Below are 14,338 nucleotides of genomic sequence, written 5' to 3'. Positions count from 1 at the left end.
GTTTAAACGCCAGTAGGCTTCTCCTCCAGGGTGTGCTATTTTTCATTCTATTTTTCAGTTTGTTTTTGCTTTTTCAATTGTTTTTGTGACTTCACATGATTATCAACCTACAGAAAATATAAAATAACAATGGAAAATAGAAATTTAACATAGATAAGTAAAATTAGGTTGCCTCCCAACAAGTGCTTCTTTAATGTCAGTAGCTTGACAGTGGGCTCTCATGGAGCCTCACAGATACTCAGAGCATGATGATGGCCTCTTAACACCAAACTTAGAGTTTGGTTGTGGCCTCCCAACACCAAACTTAGAGTTTGAAAGTGGGGGTTTTGTTTGACTCTGTATTGAAAGAAGCTTTTCATACTTCTTCTCCATGGTTACAGAGGGAGATCCTTGAGCTTTAAACACAAGGGAGCCCTTATTCACTTGAAGGACTAATTCTCCTCTGTCAACATCAATCACAGCTTTTGCTGTGGCTAGGAAGGGTCTGCCAAGGATGATGGATTCATCCATACACTTCCCAGTATCTAGGATTATGAAATCATCAGGGATGTAGTGGTTTTCAACCTTTACCAAGACATCCTCTACAAGTCCATAAGCCCGTTTCCTTGAATTGTCTGCCATCTCTAGTGAGATTCTTGTATCTTGTACCTCAAGGATCCCTAGCTTCTCCATTATAGAGAGAGGCATGAGGTTTATGCTTGACCCTAGGTCACACAGAGCCTTATCAAAGGTCATGGTGCCTATGGTACAAGGTATTGAGAACTTTCCAGGATCTTCATCCTCCACTACTAGAAAACTAGTTATTACAGACGGATATTTCCGACGGATTTTATCCCACGGAAATACAGACGGAATTTCAGAGGGATTTTTTGTCGGAAAACAAAAAAAATGAATTAGCATAAATTACAGACGGAAAACAAAATCCGTCGATAATTCCGTCGGTAAAAGTAATTTTTTTTCCGTAAGAAATGGTTACAGACGGAAAATCCGTCTGTAATTAAATAGACAAACCGCTGCGTTTCATTAAATTATTACAGACGGAAAATCCGTCTGTAATTTAAAATTTTCTGTCGAAAATATTTAATTAAACCCAAATGAAACTCGACCTTCTTCCAGCTTCTTCCAAATGAAACACGGCTTCTTCTTCTCTCCATAGCACAAGCTACTTCTTCTCTCCGTGGCTGCTACTTTTGCTTCTTCCGCCACTGCCGCTGCCGCCGTTGCGTCGCACAATCTCCCTCTGTCATCCCTTGCGTCGCACAAGATCCCTCCGCCGCCGCTCTCGTCGCATCTACTCCCATCATCGCAGAGCTCTCTCTACTGCCGCTCTCATCGCATCTGCTCCCTCTGGCTCCTCTTCCATCTAATCTCAACTTGCTCCCTCAGTTCTTCTCGTAACCATATCAAATTTCAGGTATATATATCCTAATTTTGTGATTCTGTTCTTCGTGATAAATTCTAGGGCTCAATTTTTCTATGCCAGTTTTAGGTTTATCATACTCTACTTTTATGCTTTGTTTGAATCTACAGGTTTACTCTAATTTTGATGAATTATTTTCTGCAATCGAAACTTTTTTGACCTAAAATTCATGGTAGGCCATTGCTTTCTATAGTTTTTAACGTTCATAGTTTGATATTGATTTTGATGACATTGGCTCCTGGTAAACTAATGTTCAGAGAGCAGCAACTGGAAGGAGATTATCGACAGCTTCACTCGCGATTGAGGACTCACTTGGAAAGTATAGCATTTTATGGTGGAGAGATGAGAGAAGAAGCCCATATTCAATAGAAGTTTAACACCTTGGTTAGGCATTTGAGTAGTGTCCTACATGACCATTGGTGGTTTGGCATGATTCAGGACTTTTTATTGAAGTACTTTGGTGCTACAGTTGCTGTTATTCTGATAATTGAGCCTTTCTTTTCTGGCCATCTAAGGTCTGACAGTTCAACTTTAGGGCATGCAGAGATGCTAAGCAATCTAAGATATCATACTAGTGTTATTATTTCCCTATTTCAGTCACTGGGAACTCTTTTTATTAGTGCAAGACGGCTCAATCGACTCAGGTATATTAAATCTGTCATTTATCCTTTTTAGAAGTTGATATCGGTTTTTATTCTTGGTATGTAGGCATAGGTTATATACAAATCCTTGCAAAGTTCAAGCCTATATATTCTAAGTAAACTATATATTTCATAGTGGTTATGCTGGTCGCATTCATGAGTTAGTGGCTGTATCAAGGGAGCCAAGCCTGGAGAATGAGAAATCTTCACTCCAAAGACGAGGAAGTAGAAGTTTCATAGGTGAAGCTAACTACATTGAATTCTCTGGTGTCAAGGCAAGTGATTTCAATGAATCATCTATACACCTGAACTTGTCATTATGATTTTGTTATTATTTTTATATTGATGCTGCTCCCAAAATTCAGGTTGTAACTCCCACTGGTAATGTCTTAGTGGATGACTTGACTCTTAGGGTTGAGTCATCTTCTGTATTCATCATTAGTTTTGCATCAATCTATCTGTCTTATTTTAATGTTTCTTTCAGAAAGGAGAATCAGATTCACTAGAAAGTTCCCTTCTAAATCTTGTCCTTTAAGATACGGAACTACAAAGATTCAAGAAGATGCCCTCACTCTGTTTCAAGCTGCATTACGTGAATTTTTGGGCTTTTGCAACTCTTAAGACTCATGGGAATGAAAATAACAACCGGAGAGTTACATCACTGTCTGTTTCAGCTAGTAAGATTGTCCCCATACCATCTGTAAGTTTGAACTGCTTCAGTTACAAATTTTCTCTCAACCTTAGAACAGTAAGCACATCATAAGGTTTTGAAATGCTTATTATAGCATTGATATATATTATCAATAAGCTATATGTTCAATGTTTAGGTGCATACTTGCTAGCTTACCCTTTAAAAATTTTTCTTTTCGCTGATCGTAACTCCTTAGCAAGTGATAGCTGTTTCTGTCACAGTGGTATTGAAATTTTTATCAAAACTGTATGTTTCCAGGGGACACATTCCATTGTAAAATATTTTGGTGGGAAAGTTCCATCTAGCTCATCATTTAATCAACCACTAGGTAATGCATTTGATGAAGCTGTACCAGGCAATGCATTTAGTTAGTTTTCTTAATGGAGTAACCTAGTAATGCTATGTTTATGCATTAAGTTGGCACCATCCTGTCCCAAAAAAAAAGATGGTATTGTAATAAGTTAACAATGAGCTTCAAGGACCTATACTAATTTCTAGTGGCAGTGTACCTGGTCTTGATAAGTTGCACCATGCCAAACATTTGTGAGTCAACTCTTTTATTTTTTGCAATAAATGGCTTACTACTTTTTTAAAAGATATTTATCCAATTAGTAGGTAGAAGAGAAGACTGGTGGTCAAATACCTGCATCCACTGTTGCTTCTGTTTTCATTGAACTTTTTGTTCCTCTATTGATACAGAACTTCCCAATTCTACTTCAAATTCGAGTGATCAATTAATCGATCCTCTGTTTTTGTTTTTTTTCACTCTCCAGGTTGGAATTGAAATGCAGAGAAAAGCAACATTGCCGTCCAGGGACGCAAAAAGCGGCAATGCGAACAGCATGAGTAAGTTGTTATTATGATCTGAACCCTTAGGGGGTTGTTGATCAGTCTCTAAATATCATATAAGCTGAGGTGTTCCTTTATGTGTGCAGTATGGACTTTTTTGTTAGTTTAGGAGACCTAGTCTAGGCATGGATTTGATAACAAAGCTTAATATAGGTTATATTGGGTGGACTTTGCCTGGCCAGGCTCTACAACGGCATTTGTGGTGCTGAAGTTCTCCCTCTTCTGTTTGCTTGCAGGAACCAGATACAGAAATTTATGCAAGCATGTTGGATTCATTGAATGAATGCTTACAGGTTAGTATCATTAGATGATAAATATTATACAAAATTAGGGGGTGTTACACTCAAAGTTTGATACTTAACATTCTAATTGGAAATAAAATCTAGCTTCGCATATATTAGCTAACATCATAAGTGATGCTAATAAAGCCAAAACTAAAAGGTTTTGTTTATTTCATGTTTCATAATTGATCTAGAATTCTAGATTAGGATATATATATATATATATTTGTTGAATTGGTTATTAATCTGTTCAACCATTGCCCCTCATTTCCACGTGATAGTAAGTCTGCTCCACTTTGTAATTGTTGTGGTTTTTGTAGTCTTGTTTTTAAAAATAATCATATATTATTATGCAAGAATTTTCATATAAAAGAGTAATTCCTGTGTAGCCTCAATCCAGTATGTGTTCTGATCTTTTTGTGTACTTCAGATTTCTGGGATGCTTTTGGATGAAAGCCAGGTCAGGTCCATTGTTGACGAGATAAAACAAGTGATCACAGCTAGTTCAAGTAGGAAAAGAGAGAGGGCAGAGAGGACCAAAGCTGAAGATTTTGATGCTGAAGAGAGTGAGCTGATTAAAGAGGAAAATGAACAAGAGGAAGAAGTTTTTGATCAAGTTAGTTGTTTAAATTCGTTTTTAAAAAATCTGAGTTATGTTGATTGCTGGGCTACTGTCTTTGTATTATGTTTGTATAGATCAATTCTTTGGTCATCCTTTCAAAACATTTATGTGTCCCAGGTGGGAGAGATATTGGGAACTTTGATCAAAACCTTCAAAGCCTCCTTCTTACCTTTCTTCGATGAACTATTATCATATTTGACACCTCTGTGGGTATGTTCCTCCCAGAAGCTGTCACTTCTCTTCTCTAATTAGTTTTTCTGTTGATATTAACTACATTTTTATTATTGAGCTGGTCATTTAGCATTTTGATTTGGGTACTAGATCATACTTGAAGTATATGTAACTGTTTATACTTTTCTGTTTTCTATGTTTTAGCTGCACTGAATTGTAGTGATGGCTCTAAAATGTAGGATCTGTGTGATAGCAGCAATCTCTGACCACATTATTTTTGGAATATTCTTGAATTCTTCAAGTCACACTGTTGAAAGCTTTAGTTCAACGATGAATCTTCATTCTTGCTTTGGGAATTTAATTTGGATGTGGGTTATGTTCAAATAAATTGGGAGTTAGAGATGAGTCATTCATTCTGCAGGGTTAATTCTTCAGGGCAATAAAATTGCGCACACACACACATGAGCTCACATATTGCTTTTATATTAAATCATAATCTTTTCTCAACTGTTGGATATAGGGAAGGGACAAGACACCTGAAGAGATGAGAATTGCCATTTATATTAAATCATAATCACAGTCGAGGCATTATTGGTGCTTTGTAATTCCTAAGGGGAAATTATACAAGAGAACTAAAATATATATTATTGCCATTTATGTTGGTAATAAGCTGTATAAATATTCGATCTTAATGAATCTGAGATATTTACAGTTTGAGGCTACTGCTTCATCACCAATCTGCAGTTGATGCTGATCAATTGGAAGGGTCTGTGACATCTCTATCAAATTTGGATGATTCTGATTCTTCTAAATATCTAGTTCGGAAGAAGGTTCAAGAATCCTTGGAAAACTTAAAGGAGGAGGCAGTTGTTCCTAAAAGGTCCATTCGATGGGAACTTGGTTCCAGTTGGATACAGCATCTGCAGAAACAGGAAACATCAAAAGAATTTTTTATATGGTCGTTATTTGCATAACTTCGTATAGTTGAACAATATATTGAGTTTATATTTTGAATTATAGTTGATGTATCAACACACTTTGATATATGGTTGTTACTTATTATAGTTGATGATCAATACATTTTGTTTATGTTTTGAATTATATTGACTTGCTTATTTATAGTACTTTTCTTTTAGTTTGATAATACGATGAATTTGTTTATTTTTTGAAATATTATAAATATTCGAATACGAATTAGATAATAATTTATATTAAATTTATATTTATTTTGTATGAAAACAAGCTTATTTTGTAATTAGAAAAAAAAAATTCTATTTTACCTTAATGAAGGATTTACAGACGGATTTTCTGTCTGTAATCAGAGTGTGAGATGATTTTGCAAAGTTTAAATTACAGACAGAAAATCTGTCAGAAAATCCGTCTGTAATTACAGACGAAAAATCTGTCTGAAAATCCTTCTGTAATTACAGACGGAAAATCCGTCTGAAAATCTGTCTGTAATTACAGACGGAAAATCCGTCTGAAAATCCGTCTGTAATTACAGACAGAAAATCCGTCGGAAAGTTCGTCGCCTTCGGAAAATGGATGGAGAATTTACAGAGGGAAAATCCATCGGTAACTAGTAAAAATCCGTCGGTAATTTTCTGACGGAAAAAAAATCCGTCGGTAAATAATTTCCGACGGGGCTTTTACAGAGGGACAAAATCCGTCGGTAATTTTGTTGGTAACAAAAAATCCGTCTGTAATAAAGACTAAATCTGTCTGTAAATCTGTCTGTATTAAGCCATTTTCTAGTTGTGCTCTTCAGAGGAAGAATACTCATCAGAGCTCATGAATGGCAAAAGTAAATTCAATGGAATCTCTATGGTCTCAGTGTGAGCCTCAGATTCCCATGGTTCCTCATTAGGGAACTCCTTAGAGGCCAGTGGACGTCCATTGAGGTTTTTCTCAGTGGAGATCACTGCCTCTTCCTCCTCTCCAGGTTCGGCCATGTGGGTTATGTTGATGGCCTTGCACTCTCCTTTTGGATTCTCTTCTGTATTACTTGAAAGAGTACTAGGAGGGAGTTTAGTAACTTTCTTACTCAGCTGACCCATTTATGTCTCCAAATTTCTAATGGAGGACCTTGTTTCAGTCATGAAACTTTGAGTGGTTTTAATTAAATCAGAGACTATAGTTGCTAATTCAGAGTGGTTCTGCTTGGAATTCTCTGTTTGTTGCTTAGAAGATGATGGAAAAGGTTTGCCATTGCTAAACCTATTTCTTCCACCATTATTGTTGTTGAAGCCTTGTTGAGGCCTCTGTTGATCCTTCCATGAGAGGTTTGGATGATTTCTCCATGACGGATTATAAGTGTTTCCATAGGATTCTCCCATGTAATTCACCTCTTCCATTGCTGGGTTCTCAGGATCATAAGCTTCTTCTTCAGATGAAGCTTCTTCGGTACTGACTGTTGCTGCTTGCATTCCAGACAGACTCTGAAAAATCATATTGACTTGCTTATTTTGTTCTGAGCCAATATGGCATTCAGAGTATCAATCTCAAGAACTCCTTTCTTCTGACTTGTCCCATTATTCACAGGATTCCTTTCAGAGGTGTACATGAATTGGTTATTTGCAACCATTTCAACGAGTTCCTGAGCTTCTGCAGGCGTCTTCTTCAGATGAAGAGATCCTCCAGCAGAGTTGTCCAATGACATCTTGGACAGTTCAGACAGACCATCATAGAAGATACCTATGATGCTCCATTCTGAAAGCATGTCAGAAGGACACCTTCTGATCAATTGCTTGTATCTTTCCCAAGCTTCATAGAGGGATTCACCTTCCTTCTGTCTTGAAGGTTTGGACTTCGACTCTAAGCTTACTCAATTTTTGAGGTGGAAAGAACTTTGCCAAGAAGGCATTGACTAGCTTTTCCCAAGAGTTCAGGCTTTCTTTAAGTTGTGAATCCAACCATGTTCTAGCTCTGTCTCTTACAGCAAAGGGAAAGAGCATAAGCTTGTAGACCTCAGGATCAACCCTATTGGTCTTGACAGTGTCACAGATTTGTAAGAATTCAGCTAAGAACTGATGAGGATCTTCCAATGGAAGTCCATGAAACTTGCAATTCTATTGCATCAGAGAAACTAATTGAGGCTTAAGCTCAAAGTTTTTTGCTCCAATGGCAAGGATTGAGATGCTTCTCCCATAGAAGTCGGGAGTAGGTGTAGTAAAGTCACCAAGCACCTTCCTTGCATTGTTGCCATTGTTGTTGTTTTCGGCTGCCATGGCTTCTTCTTGTTTGAAAGTTTCTGTTAGGTCCTCTATAGAGAGTTGTACTTTAGCTTCTTTTAGCTTTCTCTTCAAGGTCCTTTCAGGTTCAGGATCAGCTTCAACAATAATGCCCTTGTCCTTGCTCCTGCTCATATGAAAAGAGAGGATAAGAAAATATGGAATCCTCTATGTCACAGTATAGAGATTCCTTGAGGTGTCAGAGGAAAATAAAAGTAGAAGGATGAGGAAGAGAAGAGAGAATTCGAACTTATCAAGAGGGACAGAGTTCGAATTGCTGATAATGGAGAAGTGTTAGTCCTTTAAATAGAAGGATTTGGGAAGAGGGGAAGAATTTTCGAAATTAAAGTAAAAAGATTTTGAAATAATTAAAAGAAATTTTGAAAATTTGGTAAATGATTTTCGAAAACTAAGATTGGGAAAGAAATTAAGTGATTTTTGGAAAAGATTTTGAAATTAGAAATAAAAAAGATATGATTGAAAATTAATTTTGAAAAATATGTGATTGAAAAGATATGATTGAGAAGATATGATTGAGAATCAAATTAAAAAGAGAAATTTTTAAAATTAAAGTTGATTACTTGACTAACAAGAAATTAAAAGATATGATTCTAAAATTAAAATTTGATCCTTTCTTAATAGGCAAGTAACAACTTGAAAATTTTGAGTTAAATCATTAGTTGTAGCAAGGATTTTCGAAAATAATAATAATTTAAAAAATGGAAAGAAATTGTTTTTGAAAAGATATGATTGAAAAGATATGATTTGAAAAATATTTGATTTTTAAAAATTATGAATATTTGAAAAAGTTTTGAATTAAAAACAAAATCTTTCCTCTAGTGTCCTCCTGGCGTTAAACACCCAGAATGGCATCCATTCTGGCGTTTAACGCCCAAAATGCTACCTTTTCGGGCATTTAACGCCCAGCCAGGTACCCTGGCTGGCGTTTAAACGCCAGTTTTCCTTCCTCACTGGGCGTTTTGAACGCCCAGCTTTTTCTCTGTAATTCCTCTGCTGCATGTTCTGAATCTTCAATTCTCTGTATTATTGACTTGAAAAGACATGGTTGGAAAACTAAGATTAAACAAATAATGCATGCAGGACACCAAACTTAGAAGTTTGTATACTAAGGACTATAACAATTTGAAAATTCATATGAGAAACAACAAAAGACACAAAACAAGAGAATCTAAAGATCAGAGCAAGAAAATCATCAAGAACAACTTGAAGATCAATGAAGAACATAATGCATGTAATTTTTGAAAATTAGAAGAATGCAATTGACACCAAACATAAGATTAGACACTAGACTCAAACAAGAAACATAAAATATTTTTTATTTTAAGATTTAAAAAAATTTTATAATTTTTTTCGAAAATTAAGTGGAAAAAGAGAAAAAAGGACTTCAAAATTCTTAATGAGAATTCTAGGAATCATGCAATGTTAGTCTAAAACTCCGATCCAGGAATTAGACATGGCTTACTAGCCAGCCAGGCTTTCAGTGAAAGCTTCGGTCCAAAACACTAGACATGGCCAATGGCCAGCCAAGCTTTAGCAGATCATTACTTTCAACAGTAAGATTGATAGAAATCAACAAGCTCTTGTGATGATAAGTTGAAACCTCGGTCCAAAAGTTTAGACATGGTTTCACAACCAGCCAGACTTCAACAAATCATCATGAAACTCTAGAATTCATTCTTAAAAGTTCTGAAGAACAAAATAGAAATACAAATTTTTTTTTTGAAATTTTTTGAAAAATAAAAGTAAAAAGCTTAAACATAAAATAAAATTACCTAATCTGAGCAACAAGATAAACCGCCAGTTGTCTAAACTCGAACAATCCCCGGCAACGGCGCCAAAAACTTAGTGCACGGAATTGTGATCATCAATGGCGCCAACAACTTGGTATGCACAATTGTAATCTCAAATCTTTGTCACAACTCCGCACAACTAACCAGCAAGTGCATTGGGTCGTCCAAGTAATAAACCTTACATGAGTAAGGGTCGATCCCACAGAGATTGTCGGCTTGAAGTAAGCTATGGTCATCTTGTAAATCTCAGTCAGGTAGATTCAAATGGTTATGGAGAATTGATAACTAAAATATGAATAAAACATAAAATAAGATAGAGATACTTATGTAATTCATTGGTGAGAATTTCATTTAAGCGTATGGAGGTGCTTTGTTCCTTCTGAACCTCTGCTTTCCTACTTATGTTGGCTTTCACCGTTGTCAATGGCTACCTCCCGTCCTCTCAGTGAAAATGTTCCAAATGTGCTGTCACCGCACGGCTAATCAGCTGTTGGTTCTCGATCATATTGGAATAGGATCCATTGATCCTTTTGCGTTTGTCACTACGCCCAACACTCGCGAGTTTGAAGCTCGTCACAGTCATCCCTTCCCTGATCCTACTCGAAATACCACAGACAAGGTTTAGACTTTCCGGATCTCAGGAATGGCCGCCAATTGATTCTAGCCTATACCATGAAGGTTCTAATCTTAGATTAGAAACCTAAGAGATACACATTCAAGCTTGTTTGCATGTAGAACAGAAGTGGTTGTCAGGAACGCGTTCATAGGTGAGAATGGTGATGAGTGTCACGGATCATCACATTCATCATGTTGAAGAACGAATGGATATCTTAGAACAGAAATAGGCTTGAGTTGAATAGAAAAACAATAGTACTTTGCATTAATTCATGAGGAACAGCAGAGCTCCACACCTTAATTTATGGTGTGTAAAAACTCCACCCTTGAAAATACAAAAGTGATAATGGTGATCATTGGCTTCGGCCCCAGAGAGGGAACCAAAAGAACCAATATCAAAAGTATGATCAAGTGTGTAAAATACAATAGCAAAAGGTCCTATTTGTAGAAAACTAGTAACCTAGGGTTTACAGAAATGAGTAAATGATGCAGAATCCACTTCAGGGCCCACTTGGTGTGTACTTGGGCTGAGCGTTGAAGCTTTCACATGTAGAGGCTTTTCTTGGAGTTAAACGCCAGCTTTTGTGCCAGTTTGGGCATTTAACTCCAGCTTTTATGCCAGTTCTGGCGTTTTGACGCCAGAATTTCTATGCTGACTTGGAACGCCGGTTTGGGCCATCAAATCTAGAGTACAGTATGAACTATTATATATTTCTGGAAAGCCCAGGATGTCTACTTTCTAACGCAATTAAGAGCGCGCCAATTGGGCTTCTGTAGCTCCAGAAAATTCACTTCGAGTGCAAGGAGGTCAGAATCCAACAGCATCTGCAGTCCTTTTTCAGCCTCTGAATCAGATTTTTGCTCAGGTCTCAAAATTTCAGCCAGAAAATACCTGAAATCACAGAAAAACACACAAACTCATAGTAAAGTCCAGAAATGTGATTTTTATTTAAAAACTAATAAAAACATAATAAAAATTAACTAAAATATACTAAAAACATACTAAAAATAATGCCAAAAAGTGTATAAATTATCTGCTCATCAAGTACCATGCCACTAACTTTAACTTCCCTTTTTAACTTTTGACTTCATTGACTTTCTAACTTCTCTCTTAGTTTACACTAACCCCTTTTAAACCCTTTTAAGGCATGTTTATCGTTATTCCTTGACAACAAAGCATTCTGCATCTCATAGTTTTTGGATTGTAATTTTTAATTAAATTCTTTGAATTTTATCTTGCATACAGTCCAAAATTCTACATCTATCTGACTCACTTCATGCTTTGATTTTCATTCCTCTTTTACTCATCTATGCTTATATTGCTTGAATCCTATTTGCTTTCCTGTTTTCCCTGCTTTAGTTTAATAAATTGTATCCTGGAACCTCTACTTTTAAGGATGTCTGATCTAAAAGGGAAAGGCAAAGCTAAAGCTAGCACTGGCAAAAGAAAAAGAGGAGAATCATCTACCACTATTTTAGATATACTACATGATGATTCTTGGCGTGAGAAAAACTTTACTCCGTAAGAAAAAGCAGATCAACTAGTGCCTGCCACTGATCCGATCAAGTTCGCAAACCACTACTGTGAACTAAAATATGATGTCTTTGAGACTAAGAGACACTTGTATTTAGAGAAAACCCTTAGAATTCCACCTGAATTACAACAGTACACTATAGAGCAAATAAAGCAGAGAGGCTGGTTCTTTCTGAAAAGGAATCTGACTGAGGTTAATGCATCCTGGGTCAGGAAATTTTATTGTAACTATTATAAGACGACCCTAGATGAAGTACAGCTCAGAGGGAAGTAGATTTTAGTTACTGAGGAGGCTATTGAGGATATCCTCCATTTCCAGCCTAAGTCAAATGAACCAGATGGTTACCAGAAGGCTGAGGAAGCCATGAGATTTATGAGCTTTGACTGGGAGGCAGTAAAGCAAACCATATCCATTGATCCAGCTATCCCATGGGTTATGGGTAAGTCGACAGTGAACCCAAAAGGCATCAAGATCATTTATCTAAATGATAAGGCTCGACTATGGCAACAAATTCTGAGCAACTATGTAATGCCGAGCACTCACGAGACTGAGGTGCCAGCTGCCATGATTACTCTTATCTGGTGCTTGATGGAAGGCAAGGACTTGTACCTTCCCTGATTTATATGTCAGTACATGTCCAGGGTGCATGTCTGCGGCATTCTGCCCTTCCCATATCTGATTACACAGTTGGGCCGCCGAGCTGAGGTACCCTGGGAGCCTGAGGATGAGAAACCACTAGCCGCCGACTGCAAGAAGATCATCCCACACGGTAGGAATTTCGAGGCTCTGGGCTACAGATCGCCGTCTCTTACTGCCTCTGCTGATGCAGCCACATCCTCTGCTGCCCCTTTAGCACCTGCTGCACCACCCATACCCACAGCACCCTCACCTACTTTCCAGCCCATCTATCACCTTGTGCACCGACTATTCGAGCGCTTGGATTAGATGGAGCACTGCAATAAGTGACGCTACGAGCATCTGAAGCTAATGATCAAGAAAGGACACACTAACATTCCCTCCGAGCCTGACACACCATTGGAGCCATCTAAGGAGGAGGCGGATGCGCATGAGGAGGATGCACGGGCAGAGGATGCACAGGCAGAGCCCCAGCAGGCATAGCCCCAAAATGAGGAGCCTCAGCAGATACAGCCGACAGATCCATAGGCCCCTAAACAAACAGAGCCTCCGCTTCAGCAGGCAGATCCCCAGGCACCTTCATTGCCAGAACCTATAGAGACAACATTAGCACACCCTTCCGGAGGTGACGACTCTTCACACCCAGCTTGATCGAGCATCGAGGACGATGCTATTATTTAAGTGTGGAGAGGTCACCATCTCTGGCGAATTTTATTTTGGTGAACTATTTCAGACCCTTTTTCATCCTATTTTATTTTTTTTCTGTATTCTTATTTTTATTTTATTTTATCTTATTTTCCTTTCAGTACTTGCACATTTTCTTTTGCTGTATTTCTGTTTATTTTTACTTTATTACATTTTGCACTTTGGACTATATATATTTTAGATATTTAGCTTGATTTGCACTCTTAGCTTATTAGTTGTGATATAGAAAATATGGATTATTAAGTTTAATTTACCCTTTTAGCATATGATAATTTGGTTTAATTGAAAATAAAGAGTAAACTAGAAATTTATAGATTTTCATAATCACAACAATCCACTTAGTATATATATAGATATATAATAATAAATGTTGGTAGATTGACGACACTTTTCAAGGAATGTATTTATTTATTTACAAAATCCATTCAAGGATTCACATTGATTGAGTTAGAACTCTTTATTCTTACTTGCATGATATACATAAATGATATATGGTTTTTAAGCCAAAGAACACATAACCTGTGAGATTTGAGCTTAATTGCATGGTTACATTATTTAACCATAGTTTTCATTCCTGTGTGTTTCCTTCTCTATACTTGCAGACTTTACTTTGTTCCACTCTATATGTCCAATATAGAATGTATTTACATACTTGTATATGATTGAGACCATTACTTGTTTTTGCTCACTTATCCCAAATAAGCCTACCTTTTTATGTCACTCTTGATGACTTGCATCATCTACCCTTCTTTCTTGCATAAAGAAGATCATAAAAGACCATAAATCTCAATTGATCAATACAATTCATGCATTATTTGATGAATATTATGGTATACTACTTTGAGATGAGTTGTGCTGAATTTCAGGTGAGAAAAGCATCAAAAACTGGGTAGAAGACAAACAAGAAGCTGGGCGTGTGAAACTGGCGTGCCACTTGAAGCAAACGCCACAAAAATGCACTGGCGTGGCACGCCAGGAGCTGGGCGTGACACACCAGTACTAAAGTTCAGAGAAGAAGTCCAAGCATGCATGTGGGCGTGGCACGCCAGAGACTGCGCGTGGCACGCTAATACAAAATTCCAGAGAGCCAAATGGAGGACACAAAAAGGGCGTGGCACGCTAGGTTGGGCG

The 14,338-nt window shown here is 37.3% G+C and overlaps 1 protein-coding gene across 7 annotated transcripts; it reads left to right on the top strand.

Moving 5' to 3' along the window:
• Positions 1-1,109: 1,109 nt before the first annotated feature.
• Positions 1,110-5,774, top strand: LOC112750218 (uncharacterized). 7 transcript variants are annotated; one of them, XM_025798825.3, is made up of 9 exons: positions 1,110-1,414; positions 1,531-1,592; positions 1,678-2,064; positions 2,198-2,340; positions 2,546-2,761; positions 3,526-3,598; positions 3,755-3,894; positions 4,313-4,498; positions 4,622-5,774. In XM_025798825.3, exons 7-9 carry the CDS (start codon positions 3,865-3,867, stop codon positions 4,754-4,756), a joined length of 351 nt encoding a protein of 116 aa, XP_025654610.1. In that variant the 5' UTR covers positions 1,110-1,414; positions 1,531-1,592; positions 1,678-2,064; positions 2,198-2,340; positions 2,546-2,761; positions 3,526-3,598; positions 3,755-3,864; the 3' UTR covers positions 4,757-5,774. The 7 variants fall into 6 exon arrangements, 6 of the variants coding, with proteins under 6 accessions (XP_025654610.1, XP_025654607.1, XP_025654612.1 ...); XM_025798822.3 differs by lacking the exons at positions 1,110-1,414; positions 1,531-1,592; positions 1,678-2,064; positions 2,198-2,340 and having other exon boundaries at positions 3,838-3,894; positions 4,622-4,771; XM_025798827.3 differs by lacking the exons at positions 1,110-1,414; positions 1,531-1,592; positions 1,678-2,064; positions 2,198-2,340 and having other exon boundaries at positions 2,645-2,761; positions 3,784-3,894; positions 4,622-4,771.
• The last annotated feature ends 8,564 nt before the right edge of the window (positions 5,775-14,338 follow it).

The sequence above is a fragment of the Arachis hypogaea genome, chromosome 15 (genome assembly GCF_003086295.3).
Source record: "Arachis hypogaea cultivar Tifrunner chromosome 15, arahy.Tifrunner.gnm2.J5K5, whole genome shotgun sequence".
NCBI classification, from domain to species: domain Eukaryota; kingdom Viridiplantae; phylum Streptophyta; class Magnoliopsida; order Fabales; family Fabaceae; genus Arachis; species Arachis hypogaea.
Note: the sequence above shows the minus strand (reverse complement) of the source record. Positions and strands in the feature narration are given on the sequence as shown.

Bases quoted from the DNA above. Each gene is read 5' to 3' on its own strand.
- LOC112750218 (XM_025798825.3), top strand. From the start codon at position 3,865: ATGTTGGATTCATTGAATGAATGCTTACAG. The intron at 3,895-4,312 runs GTTAGTATCATT...TGTGTACTTCAG, and splicing joins CATTGAATGAATGCTTACAG to ATTTCTGGGATGCTTTTGGA. The intron at 4,499-4,621 runs GTTAGTTGTTTA...TATGTGTCCCAG, and splicing joins AGGAAGAAGTTTTTGATCAA to GTGGGAGAGATATTGGGAAC.